The 14,006-nt window shown below is 56.3% G+C and overlaps 1 protein-coding gene across 1 annotated transcript in view; it reads right to left on the reverse strand.

Annotated features, from left to right (window-relative positions):
- Window positions 1–433: 433 nt before the first annotated feature.
- Window positions 434–14,006, reverse strand: part of UBTD2 (ubiquitin domain containing 2) — a 38,901-nt gene continuing 25,328 nt past the window's right edge. The window contains exons 2-3 of the mRNA XM_055126787.1: window positions 7,457–7,693; window positions 434–1,010 (exon numbers count right to left, since the gene is read on the reverse strand). Of these exons, the coding sequence (XP_054982762.1) occupies window positions 613–1,010; window positions 7,457–7,693 (635 nt within the window). The 3' untranslated portion in view covers window positions 434–612. The remainder of the gene's footprint in view (window positions 1,011–7,456; window positions 7,694–14,006) is intronic.

The raw sequence follows: 14,006 nt of genomic DNA on the forward strand, positions 1-14,006 counted from the left end.
AATTGAACCGCAAAATACTGCTCTTTCCCCCTTCCACTGTTACTCGGGGGCTCTATCTGGCTCTGGGCTCAAGGGGCAGCCCTGGCAGTACTGAGGGGACCCTATGCGGTGCCAGGATCAGGCTGGCTTGGTCACATGCCAGGCAAGTGCCATACCCGCCCTGCTCTCTCTCTCTCTCTCTCTCTCTCTGGTCCCTTGAGCTTCCACTGAAAGGCTCAAGTTTTATCACTGTGATTGAGGACAACTGGAAATCTGATTTCCCAAGATTCTGAATTCAAAAGGTGCTGGGGGCTGTTCTTCACGGATGCAGCATCCTAAGCACAGTCCAGGTCATTTACACACAGCCATGACATGGTTGCCGGGCGCTTTAAAAATAACACGGTTGTCTAATTCTCAGCTGCCTCTCAAATGAGACACTGGGGTCACATGAGTCTCCAAGGCAGGCTCTTTGTGTTTTTATTAATCATTTTTGTTGGTCTCCATCACAGATGGAATTTCTCACTGGTCATTCCTCAGAACTAAATCCATTCACAGGGAATTCAGAGCCGTGAAAGTACATTTCACGCCATCGAGCAGGAGAGCACAAGGGTCAGAGGAGCGGGAGAGCCCGGCTCAGTTCTCGACGGGCGTGGGGCCCGGCAGGGGCTGGCTGATGATCACCTGCACCACGTAGTCCTTGGGGATCTTGAGCTCCTCCAGCTTCATCTTGTCGGTCAGAGGCCGGCCGGAGAAGAACCAGCGCTGGCTGCCGGGGTCCACGCCCTCGGCCGCGAGCAGCCGCCGCTTCATGTGGAACACGGAGTCCGTGCTGCGTACCGCCAGCCGCAGGTCTCTGCCCGTGGACAGGCGCAGCCGCAGCTGGCACTCGTACCCGGAGTTGGGGGGCGGCTCAGGGATGTCCAGAGTCTCTAGGTCGCTCTTCTCCTCGATCATGTTGATCGGCGGCGCCAGGCAGTACACCGGCAGCTGGTACCTGTTGCCCAGTTCATCGTAGCACTCCGTCAGGGCACCTGCACGGGGAGAAGACGGGGAGGGGGTTAGTCCGCCTCCTGGGGGGCTCGGCTTGATGCCTGCACCGGGCGCCACGCACACAGGGCCGGCCACCGGGCGCCCGGACAGCCGGAGGGTTGATTTACCGTCACATTACCCAAGGATCTACTTCTTCTAGGTCCTTCCATGACACTTCTGGGTCCCTTCAATGACACACGCCCATTGAAACACCAGCAGGGAAAAAGGCAGACGGTGCTGACAGCCCCTGGCCTCTGACTTATACTCTGAATGGCTGCACCGAATCTCTCTCGAGAAACAAATCAGGGGGGCCAGAGCGACAGCACAGCGGGGAGGCCTTGCACACGGCCAACCTGGGTCCGATTCCCAGCATCTCATATGGTCCCCTGAGCACCGCCAGGAGTAATCCCTGAGTGCAGAGTGAGGCGTGACCCAAAAAGGGAAAAAAAAGAAAGGACGCATCAGCACGTAGAGAAAAGTGTGCCCGACCGCCAGCAGCAGGCCCTCGGCGCAGGCGCTCTCTCTCCGCTGCAGCCCGGGTGCCGCTAGCCCACGGCTCACAAGGGCGTCCCATTAGTCTGGTCACCACAGAAATAAACCTGAGATGCCCAATTTAACCCCGAAGAGGAAGCACACCATGTTCACAGGCGGCGGGAAGGCAGGGCTGGTGGAGGCATCAGCACTTGCCCCGGGGCTTTGGAAGGCTCCTTAACAAACGCTTTACTGCAAGGTGACTCACCGCCTGTCCCTGGCCTCTCCCCGACCTGACCGTCAGCCGAGCCTCAGTCTGAATTAGAAATAAACAAACATCTTCCATGTCCCAAACACTCCCACTGCGCGGGCCGAAGGAGCAGGAGGAGTGGACCCTGGGAGACGCGTGTCGGTGAGTATCTGAGTCAGGACCCTCCTCATCATCGCTGACAGGTGGAAAAGACAAGAGCGTCCAAGAAGAGACTGTGGGACTGGAGCGATAGCACAGCGGGTAGAGCGTTTGCCTTGCACGCAGCCGACCCGGGTTCGATTCCCAGCATCCCATAGGGTCCCCTGAGCACCGCCAGAGTGATTCCTGAGTGCAGATCCAGGAGTAACCCCTGAACATCACCGGATGTGGCCCAAAAACCCCAAAAAGAAAAAAAAAGCAAGATGAGACTGAAACAGCCACCAAGCTCTCGAGGCCTGACCACCCCCAAACCCCCACTGCAAAATAGCAAGATTATAAAAGTGCAATGAGCAATGAGGACGCCAGAGACCCAAGGCACAGCACTGCAGGTACAAACGACATCATACAGTTGTGTATCACTGTATCACTGTCATCTCATTGCTCATCGATTTGCCCAAGCGGGCACCAGTAACAACTCCATTGTGAGACTTGTTACTGTTTTTGGCATATCAAATACACCACGGGGAGCTTGCCAGGCTCTGCTGTGCAGGCGGGATACTCTCAGTAGCTTGCGGGCTCTCCGAGAGGGACGAGGGACTCGAACCCGGGTCGGCCCTGTGCAAGGCAAACGCCCTACCCTCTGTGCTAAGCAAGGGATAATTATTATAGAACCACAATTACACAATAGTTGTAATGTAGCTTATGACCACTACAAGCAAAATCACAATAGCATCTGAACATGTGAACATGCTGTGCAGCTTACACCCAGTCAAGGCACGGCTGGAGAAGGCAGAGCGGTGATGCACAGCCGACCCCGGGTCTGATCTCAGGACTGCGTATGGTCCCTCAGCACTGCCAGGAGCAACCCCAGAGCAGAGCCAGGAGCAAGAGCCGAGCGCTGGTGGGTGTGGTGCAAACACCAAGCCAACAACTGAAACATCCGATTCCTCGGGAGGGCCAGAGGGGTGGAACAGGAGGTAAGGAACTTCGCTTGCATGCAGGTGGACACAGTCTGACCCTTGATCCTTGGTGCCCAGAGCACCACCAGGGATGCTGAGCACAGAACAGGACCAGGCCCCGAGCACCTGATGCTGTGACTCCCAACCCCAAAGTAAACAGAACCAAAGACTTCTCCAGCACTGTTCTGAGGGCCCAGAGACAGAGCCCGAGGGTCTGCCTGCTGCTTGCTGCTGGGGCTCAGCCCCCAGGGCTCTCGCTCCGGCCCGGCAGCCCGACTGCCGCACCGGGAACAAGCGGGTGAGAGAAGCGGCGGGAGCCGGCAGGCCTCAGTGGCCCACTGGTAAGCGGCAACACAGAAAGAGGCCCTGGAGGGAGCACGGCAAGCGGGAGGACTGAGAGCCACAGGATCCTCTGCCTCGTCTCGTCTGGAGGTGCTGGCGGCGCTGTCCCAACTGGCGCGGGGCCAAGCGGGAGCCCCCGTCCCTCACACTCACACCCCAGCCCTCCGAGCTCGCCCGACCCCCCTCCGTCGGCCCCTCCGTCCAGCTGCTTCTGCTGCAGTGAGGCTGTGCTCCCGCTTGACGGTCTAAAAGTCAGCGAAGCGGCAAAAACTCTCGACCTGAATGTCGGGGGTCTCAAGTGAGAGCAGACCCTTGGGGGTCCTCGCCAGCCTTGGAGACCAGGCACTTGACACAGCCTCACACTCACGCAGCCGCTCCCGGAGAGCAGTGACTACCCACCCAGGGGCCCACGCAGGAAGCGTGGAAGTCAGATTCCCAGGAAGCAGACCTGTAAGCCGGGGTAAGACTACGGGGCTCGCTCCTGGGTCAGGAGAAAGTGATGTCCAGGGGGCGCAGTGCAAGGCGGGAGAAGCAGAGGACAAAAGCCAGAGGGAGAAAACGAGCAAGAGAAGATCACAGCAACAAGACAGCGACAGCTCTGGGGCCAGAGCGAGTCCAGCAGGCACCTGCCTGGCACACGGCCGACCCTGCTCTGACCTCGGGCATCCCGCATGGTCTCTCCCATGCAGTGCTAGGAGGGACTTCTGAGTGCAGGGCCAGGAGTAAGCCCTGAGCACCGCTCGGTGTGGCCCAAAATGAGAGAGAGAGAGAGAGAGAGAGAGAGAGAGAGAGAGAGAGAGAGAGAGAGAGAGAGAGAGAGAGAGAGAGAGAGGAAAGAGGGAGGGAGAAGACAGACAGGGAGGGAGAGAAAGGGGAGAGAGAGGGAAAGAGACAGGGAGGGAGAGAGAGACGGGGGGGAGAGAGGGAGAGGGGGAGAGAGGGAAAGAGACAGGGAGGGAGAGAGCAAGGGGGAGAGAGAGGAGGGAGAGTGAAAGAGACAGGGAGAGGGAGACAGGAGAGAGGGGGAGAGAGAAGAGGGGGGGGGGGAGAGAGAGAGGGCGTACAGTACAGAAACCCACCTGGGCTCGATCCCTGGCATCCCACAGGGTCTCCCCGGAGCCTGGAGTCAGCCCTGAGCACTGCCAGGTGTGGCCCCGAACAAACAGCAAGCATCTCAATACAACCCTCAAAGAAGTTGAAAATTTACTTCTCGGTTGTTTCTGCAGGGGCCTCCTAAGCAGTGCTCGGGAGGTGTGAGCCTTTCCTGGGACGACTCGGGCCACCCAGCATCGCCCAGGGGCCTCCAGCTGACAACTGGAAACGCGCAGGGGCCACCTGACGCTGGGGTCAAACGTGCATCTTGACTCCTGCCTCCCCCCCCTCAAGTTAACATCTAAAACACACGGGGCACCTGACACGGAACTGCCCCCCGGGACTCATCACGCGGGCAGTGACGCTGGGCCGCAGGGCTGGGTGGGCGAGGGCCTTCCGCAGGCCTGTGAGAGGGTGTCTCCACCTGACTCCTCAGGCTCGCCCAGAGGCCTGAAGCCTATTTTGCCACAAGCATGAGCCAAGGAGGCCCAACGCCTCCGTACGGACAGAGCTGAAAAGGACGAAGGCAGTAAGTGAGGAGCTCAGAACTTAAGTCCTGTGCCAAGCCCCTCCCGCCCCGCTGGGGGTTATTCTTCCTTTTTCCCAATATATTCAACTTCCCAATCAACTTCTCTACCTTAAAAAAAAAAAAGGGGGGGGGCGGAGCGATAGCACAGCGGGGAGGGCGTTTGCCTTGTACGCGGCTGACCCGGGTTCGATCCCCGGCATCCCATATGGTCCCCCAAGCACTGCCAGGAGTAATTCCTGAGTGCAAAGCCAGGAGTAACCCCTGAGCATCGCTGGGTGTGACCCAAAAAGCAAAAAAAAAAAAAAAAAAAAAAAGGTGGCTCAGACCCGTGACCCAGACAGCCCATGTCTGAGGGGTCCGCAGGAGACGTCACCATGGAGCAGGGCGCGGGGGTCGATCACACCCATGTTCTGACTCAGACCCTAAACGGGGACAGAGTCTTCCTTCACGGGTCACCTCGCAAAGTCACGGCAAGGGTGAAGCAACAAATCACGCATGGAACTGCCTGGTTCAGACACTGATTCTTCACTCCAGCTCTTCATTTTCGGGGGAAGGTCTGGGCCACCCCTGGCCTCGCTCAGGACTCTCTCCTGGGTGCTCAGGAGACCCTGCTCAGTGTCGGGGACCAGAACCAGGCCACCAACACGCAAGGCCAGCACCTTCTCTGCTATACTACCTTTCTTTTCTCCTTTTTTCTTTTTTTTTTTTGCTTTTTGGGTCACACCTTGCAATGCTCAGGGGTTACTCCTGGCTCTGCACTCAGGAATTACTCCTGGCAGTGCCAGGGGGACCATATGGGATGCTGGGAATCAAACCCGGTTCGGCCGCGTGCAAGGCAAACGCCCTACCCGCTGTGCTATTGCTCCAGCCCCTCTTTTTTTCTTTTTTGCTTTTTGGGTCACACCCAGCAATGCTCAGGGGTTACTCCTGGCTCTGCACTCAGGGCTTAGTCCTGGCGGTGCTCGGGAGACCATACGGGATCCGGGAATCGAACCCGGATCGGCTGTGTACAAGGCTAACACGCTCCCCGCTGCGCTATCGCCCCGGTCAGCTATACCACCTTTCTGACCCGACATCCTGGCTCCTGGAGAGGGACAGAGTCCGCAGCACAAGTCCTTAGACGTGGGGGGTCACGGAAAGGGCCCTGCTTTCTAGCAGCTGGGGTGGTACACTCTGGGGGCAATGCCGGAAACCCTGTCCTGACAGCCCATCTCCGGAAAGCAAAGGAAAGAGACCTTCAGAGACTGACTCGGGGTGACCGCCACCTCAGCCGCCTGTGGGCTACCTCGGAGTCGACAGGGTGACAGCAGGGAAGTGGATACTTCTCCATTTCCTAACTCCAAGAAACCTCTTCCTTGAGAACAAAGAGCAGAAAAACTACACAGCATTTCGTTTCTGATTGATCAGCCATCAGATCCTTCACTGAGCTGCTTCACTTCGAAACAACAGTCTGGAGAAAATCCCGTCTCCCACAGACACGCAACCCTCCCGTGCTTTCATTCCCGGCTTTCGGGCTGGAGAGAGCACAGGAGGGCAAGGTGCTGGCCCTGCGTACAGCTGACCCTAGTGCGATTCCCGGCTCCTCAAGCCTTTGCAGGAGTGATTCCCGAGCACAGAGTCGGGAGTAAGCCCTGCCGTGATACTCTCCAGCCCTAAGTCAGAGTCGTTTTATTGAAAAAGAACCAAAAGGTGTAAAGCAAGCAGCAAAAAGCACAAATCTCTAAAAATGCAGAAAGGGAAGGGAGCTATTAAAACCATGAAGACGCGAGAGCACTGAGACTGAACAGAAGCCCGAGCAGGGGTCCCCAGGCGACGCCCGGGGGGCCCACAGAAGCACCTCAGACAAACAGTAACTTGAAAAACTCAAAAGCAAAGTTGCGATGGGCCCCGGGTACGGCCGTGTAGGAGGCCGTGTGCGTCCACCTGGGGTCAGAATCAGGAGCAGCAAGACCCTAGTGGGGACTCGGGACGCCCGGCAATCTGCATGTCCTGAGCACGGGCCAAAGGTCGTGGATGGCCTCAGAGAGTCACTTTCCTAAGCAAAGAAGTTTCTAGTAATCCTTAGGATGATCACGGAAAACTGTCCGAGCGCCGAGGAAGGCTCAGCAGGGCGGGGTGCGCAGTCTGCACGTGGCGTGCCCGGGTGCCAAGCGCTGCCAGGAAGGACCCCGAGCACTGCCAGGCATGACCCCCGAGTCAGGGGTAGCCCCCCAGTCCCATAGCCCTGAAACAAAAGCAAACAAAAGACCAAAGAAACTCCTGCTCTTGCACACGCGTCCTGAAGGCACTTCTAAGCCCCCGGCTGCTCCTGCTACTAACAACAGTTCAGTGAGAAAGTGTGACGAGGGGCTGAGAGCCGGGTCTAAGGCTGGGGGGGCAGGTGAGGCAGGAGCTCAAAAGATGGGGCGGGGGCGGGCGGCAGGGGGGTGAGGTGGGAACCTTTTACCGAGAACTAGGCTATACGGCAACCAGGAAATGGAGGTTCCCGAGTCTTTTCTGAGATGTAAGGAAATCCTGTGCTCATGAACCGCACCAGGGAGGCCTGTGTCCAGCTGCAGGAAGGTTTAGGCCGCGACTCCTAAATGTGGGGAAGTGCCCCGCGAGAAGGCCGCCACGCTCCCGCGTGGCCCTTCCGGGCGGACCCACCGTGTGGCAAGGTGATGCTGGCACCGTCGATGATGGCCTGGGCCAGCTCGTGGTCGTTGCTCTCGAAGGCGTGCGCCGCCGCCTTCAGCGCGTCCCAGATCTCCTTGCGGCCCTCAAAGGCCGGCGCCGTGTCCCAGAACTCGTCGCGCTTGCTGCGCAGCTGCCCGTCCGTCATGGGGTAGTCGCTCTTCCATTTGGGCTTCTCCTTCTTCAAAGGCTGGTTTCGGCCCAGAGCAACTGGGGAGGGAACGGAGAGGCGGACATCAAACCCCGAGCTCACAGGAGATGGATCAGACGCGGCCTGGCCCTCCCGCTGGGAAATCCTTTTCCCAGTGAAAGTATAGCCAGAAGCCGGCACTTCTGAAACCCCCCCGCCCAGGGTCAGAACGACGGAGCAAAGGAGACAGACGAGGCTGGGCACAAAGCTCCCTCCCCAAAGCCTCCTCCCACACATTACAGAGTGGGGGGAACCACCCGACTTTCCAACGTCCCCTGAGATGAGCCCAGCCCTCAGCAAGGCCTGGGTGCCACGTGTGCCGGCACGTGACCCGGGGTGCCCACACCCGCCCGGACACCGCAGCAGCAGCAAGAGAGAGGAGAGGTGGAGAAAGGAAGAAGTCACCAAAGAAAATAGTCGAGTGAGGGTCCCGCATCTCAGCATAAGTCAGCAATGAAAGGAGGCCAGGAGACAGAGGCGAGCTCAGGCCGAGCCTCACGCACGTGTGATCCTATTCCTGGACACGCGGTGAGACACGCCCTGCCCATTCTCCCAGACTGGCAGGACGGGGCCCACCACACTGGGTGGGGCTCAAGTAGAAGGCAGCAATCATAGAGGGAAATCAATCTCTCTCTCTCTCTCTCTCTCTCTCTCTACGAAATATATATCATAGCAGTTAGGGCGTTTGCCTTGCACGAGGCCAACTGGGGTTCGATTCCTCCATCCCTCTCAGAGAGCCCAGCAAGCTACCAAGAGTATCCCGCCCGCACAGCAGAGCCTGGCAAGCTCCCCGTGGCATATTCAATATGCCAAAAACAGTCACAAGTCTTACAAGGGAGACGTTACTGGTGCCCACTCAAGCAAATCGATGAACGACGGGACGACAGTGCGACAGTGCTATATACGAAAGCTCACAAGGCTCACCCTTTAACAACATGTTAGTGACCTCTTACAGAAGGTCTTAAAGGCCCCTGCCAAAATAGAACAATTTTCACATTCTTTCCTCTATGGATACTTTCCTGTAGCATTTTCGGCGGTTTTTCGTAACAAACAATACAAAATATATTATTATTTTGGTCCTGCTTTGGGCCAGGGATTAGGATTTGGTGTGGAAACATCCCAACCTGGTGGTGGGAAGGTAGAATGGCGGTGGGACTGGTGTCTGAGTATCAAATATTGTCAACTACCTTACAAAATCATTTCTTTTTTTTTAAAAAAAAAAAAGGAAGAAAGAGAGGAGAACTAGGCAAACTCAAAGGCCAACCCCTGGACACAGCGGTCAGCTCTGCAGGGTCCAGAGGCAGCCTGGACACCGCAGGCCGGCAGACAACAGCTCCCTGGGCAGCTGTGACTTCCCTTCCCTGGACGTGGGGCGGAAGAGCTGAGGTCAGCGCCTCTCGGGGAGCCAGGGCTGCGACACGGGGTTCCCCGACGTCCCACTCTGGTCTCAGGCCAGGAGAAGGAAGCCGAGGGCCAGAGCCCACATCAGGCGGGAGCGAGGCCCGCGCCCGCGCCCTCCTCACTGGATACAGCAGCAGCGGCAAGACACCGTTGGGTAGAAGGACACGAGTGGGTGGGAAATAAGTGACAGAGCAGGTGGGAGGAAGGGTGCGTGTCAAGATCCCAGGCTCTATATTTAATTGCAGAAAGAATACTAATTTGAAAGGAAATTACTCTCAACAAAGTTCGGAAGAATTCGTACATGCGACCACTCCCTCTCTGCCGGGGCGGGCCACCCCCAGGGAAACAGAACCACCCCCAGGGAACCGGGGCGGGCCACCCCCAGGGAAACAGAACCACCCCCAGGGAAACAGAACCACCCCCAGGGAACCGGGGCGGGCCACCCCCAGGGAAACAGAGCGAGTCTCCAGCCCTGGGCACTCTCCCCACCTCCGGGATGCTCCTGGTGACACAGAGGTCAGTCCCCACTCCTGACCCAAGGTGGAAGCCTTCAGTGCTCCCACTCACTGCCCGCGGTGGCGGGGAGGGGGGAGGGGGAAGGAGCAGGGGGCAGCTCGGCTGCTGCCCTCAGCTGCCCTCTCCCAGAGCACGCAGTCTCCCTGACCCACTCCCCCCTCCCGCCGTCCCCCTGCTCCTTGCGAAATGCAACCAGTGGAGCTCCAGAAGGGTGCAGAGCGCAGAGGGGGGCAGCTGTCTGCTTAGCAGCAGCGCCGGAAATAGAACCCAGTTTTCTCCTTTTGCCCGCGAGCAGTTCCTGTGTGCTGACTAAGGCCAATGCCGCACACGTGTGCGGCAGGTCTGACTCCGAGTGAGTGAGTCCGTCCTCACGGCTTCCCTCCACAGCCGCTCAAGGCACACAGATAAACACACAGCTGGGGCGAAAGGCTGGGAAAGGTGTTAACACTAAGTCACAGCATCACAATCTACCCCCCCGCCGATCCCGCCAACAAGGGAAGAAGAAACGGTTTCCGGTGCATTAACCTCAGATGAGTCAGCAATAGCTCCCGCAGGCTGGCAGGGAAGGAGGGCGCAGGAGGGAGAAGGCTCGGAGGCAGCAATCAATACCCACAGGAGATACCTACGTAAATCAGGTTTGGGGGACACTGGCAGTTCCAGAGACGGAGGGGACGTCTCTGGGTGGGAGAGAGCACTGGGGTCAGTTCGTCATCTCACCGCCTGCCGCCTCTGATCTAAGGTACTGATCCAATCTCCAGCCCCCACGGCCCCCAGCACCGTCGGGAGCAGACCCTGAACGCATGCGTCTTGCCCACACCCCGCCCCCAAAGGATAAACTGGGGTAATCTTGTCATTTGCGAATCACAGGCAAATAAAGGCGGAAGCAGCATGAGCACCCCACGCTGAGTACTCCGAGAGAGGAAGCGAAAACTCAGGAGGCCAACAGGGAAAACAATTTCATAAGTTGTTCGAGCAGGCACCAGTAACGTCTCTCATTGAAAGACTTATTGTTACTGTTTTTGGCATATCCAATACGCACGAGTAGCTTGCCAGGCTCTGCCGCGCGAGCTCGATACTGTTAATAGCTTGTTGGGCTCTCCGAGAGGGGCGGAAGGATTCGAACTGAGGTCAGCCGCGTGAAAGGCGAACGCCCAACCGCTGTGCTATTTGGTGACGGACATGGAAGTACCTTTTGTACCGCCGCACCCCCGAGTCCAGTGGGCCTGAGAACCCAGTCCAGCTTGAAAGGACGGAGAGCAGACGACGCATTTTGCCGCCCCAGGAAAACCATCCCCAATGCACTTAGATCCTCATGCTGTCAGAAGTGCCAACGCAACGCGGAATGCGAGTGAGACAAAAATAAACGTGACAGAAGCGACTTGCTTTATCTTTCTGTCTGGGTCCCTCCCCCCCTTCACCACGTTCAAATATATCATACCGAATGTCGATCAAATATCCATTTAAAAAAATGCTTTTGGGGGCTGGAGCGATAGTACAGCAGGGAGGGCGTTTGCCTTGCACACGGCCAACCCGGGTTTGATTCCCAGCATCCCATAGGGTCCCCCAGCACTGCTAGGAGTGATTCCTGAGTGCAGAGCCAGGAGTGACCCCTGAGCATCGCTGGGTGTGACCCAAAAAGAGAAACACTGCTTTTGGGGGCCTATGGGTATGACTCAAAGCCTAGAGCGCACGTCTGCGTGCTGAGCCCCAGGCGTGGCCCCCAGGACGCAGGGTCCCGGGCACCACCAGGCCGAGGCCCCAAACACGCTTTCTGACAGAAAACATCACGAGCCACCCGAGCAGTGGAGAACCCTAACGCGAGCATCCTTCGAGCCGGATGCAGGCGCTGCCTGACTCCTCCGGCAAACGCCGCGCGGGAAGGGCCCCGAGCAAGCTCGGCCTCTCGGGGGCTCCAGAGAACACCAGGAGTCGGTGTGGCGGGGAAGCTCTGGAAATACTGATCGGCGTATAATTAAGCCACTACTAAGTGCTAAAAAAGCAAGAATTAAATGTGGGAGTACTATATGAAATATAAATCTTTAAACATTTTTTCAAAACTATACAAGCTGTCTTTTTTTTTCAACTTTTAATAGAATCTTCTTGTTCTACAAATTTAGCACAAAGTAGCTTCCCTAATAGTAAAAAGAATGGTAATAGAATGTTGTACGACTTTCTGTGCAATTAGCAGGGTCTATTTTCTAAGGATTTGCTCTCTGAGTCTTGTGTTTTAATTTTAGGAAGTGCCACAAAACTCAAAGTTTTGAAAATACCTGAGCAGAGAGATCAGTGTAGCAGATAGTAATTATCAAGGCAAGTATATTCAATTAAGACGGGGGAAAAAAAGGGCAAACATGCTTAATCAGCTCACACGTTATGCTCGGAAACTTCCCGGCTACTCAGCTCCACATCTCTGACTGCCCGTACGAGGAGGGTACGAGGAGGGTACGAGGAGGGTATGAGGAGGGTACGAGGAGGGTATGAGGAGGGTACGAGGGGGGTACAGGAGGGTACAGGAGGGTACAGGAAGGTACGGGGAGGGTACGGGGAGGGCAGCTCAGCAGCACTCACAGGACCTGGGACCAACTGCTCCTCGAACAATGACGTTACAGACAGAGGCAATTCTGAGTCCCTCTATTTATGTTTCTAGGGCCTGAGAGATAGTCTAAGGGTCAAGCATTTGCCTTTTGCCCTGAGCACTAGGCCAGGAGTAAGCCCGGAGCCTTGTCATTGTAAACCAAAAACAAAATAAAAAATAAGTAATTGTTTCTAGATCTTGGAAACTGAACATAGTTTTAATCCATAACTTAATACACACACACACACACACACACACACACACACACACACACACACACACACACATTGGGGCTGGAGCAATAGCACAGCGGATAGGGCATTTGCCTTGCATGCAGCCAACCCGGGTTCGATTCCCAGCATTCCATATGGTCCCGTGAGCACCGCCAGTGGTAATTCCTGAGTGCAGAGCCAGGAGTGACCCCTGTGCATAGCTGGGTGACCCAAAAAGAAAAAATATATATGTATATATAAAACAATAGAAGCAATAAGTCTATTAAAATTATTTTTAATCTTTTTCTTTTTTTGGGGGGGCACATCCAGCAGTGCTCAAGGATCACTCCTGGGTCTGCACTCAGGGATCAGTCCTGGCAGTGCTGGGGGGAGGGGGCAGGGGGTGTACCACAGGGGTGCTGGGTATTGAACCCCGGTTGGCTGTGTACACGGCAAACGCCCTACCCTTGTACTAGCACTCCTGCCCTAAATTGTACCATATTTAGAGCAACACGTCATTTCAGAAAATGCACCTTTCCCCGCCATTAACTCACATTTACCAGCGTCAACTATCTCCCAAGCTCACCCCCTTCCCAGATGAGTCACAGTCGTCTACTCCCCTGGCCTCCGGCGCCTGCCGGCACCTTCCCACTTGGTGACACAGCAGGATCTAAGCGCAGAGCCCCAAAGGCTTGAATCCCAAATCTAAATAGCAACAAAACCTAAAAACAGTTTTACTGCACGAAGTTGACAAAACTAATTTCAACTTTTTTTTTTAATTCTATCGCCAGGGCACAAAGTGGGGGAGGGGCACAGCCCCAAAGCCACAGGCATGGCTCTGTCCCTGGCTGCAAGGGGTGGACACCGCTGAGCAGACCCCCGCTAGCAAGCACAGGGAACTGTTTTCCTTTGGGGGGGGAGGGGGCCTACCCGCTACCCGGCCACTTTCAGGACTTAATCCTGGCTCTGAGCTCAGGGATCACTCCCGGCAGACTTGGGGACCATACAGGGGGCAGGGAACCGGACCCGGGCCGGCCACGTGCAGGGCAAGGTCCTACTGCTTCGTGCCCTAATTTTAACATTCTATCGACAGACAGCACTTCTCACCCAAAGGACGTCTGTCGATAGCCATCTGCCCTCACCTCCTCGGGAAGGCCAGCGAGGAAGCCAGGGCGGGCACACCGCAGAGGTGAGTGTGGCCGTGACTCAGCCGTGATCGCTCTCGCGGGCTGCGGGCCGGAAGCAGGACCACCGGAGCGAGGAAAGCAAGGACCGAAAGGCTCGCCAGCAAAAGGCCAAAAACCTGCGCCGAAGAACCGACAGGCTTCGGAAAGCAGCATTCAAGTCTTAAGAGGGCGAAAATAAAAACAGAAGGGGAAAAACTTCTGCCATTCCAAGGGGAGACGGACCCTACATACTTTCTGTAACAGATTGCTGGCCTAAAAGGATATTCATAAAGTATTTCATTCTCATGTTAATTTAGAACACACTATATATGGATGAGCCCACGCACCTTCATTTAATGCATAATGCATATATTCCCTCTATCTAAAGCAACTAACTACAAATGCCACAATAAAAATAGAGATGCGGAGGTAAAATTTAGCCTCCAGCAGGAGAACCAACACG

This window comes from Sorex araneus, chromosome 2 (assembly GCF_027595985.1).
Source record: "Sorex araneus isolate mSorAra2 chromosome 2, mSorAra2.pri, whole genome shotgun sequence".
Lineage (NCBI taxonomy): Eukaryota > Metazoa > Chordata > Mammalia > Eulipotyphla > Soricidae > Sorex > Sorex araneus.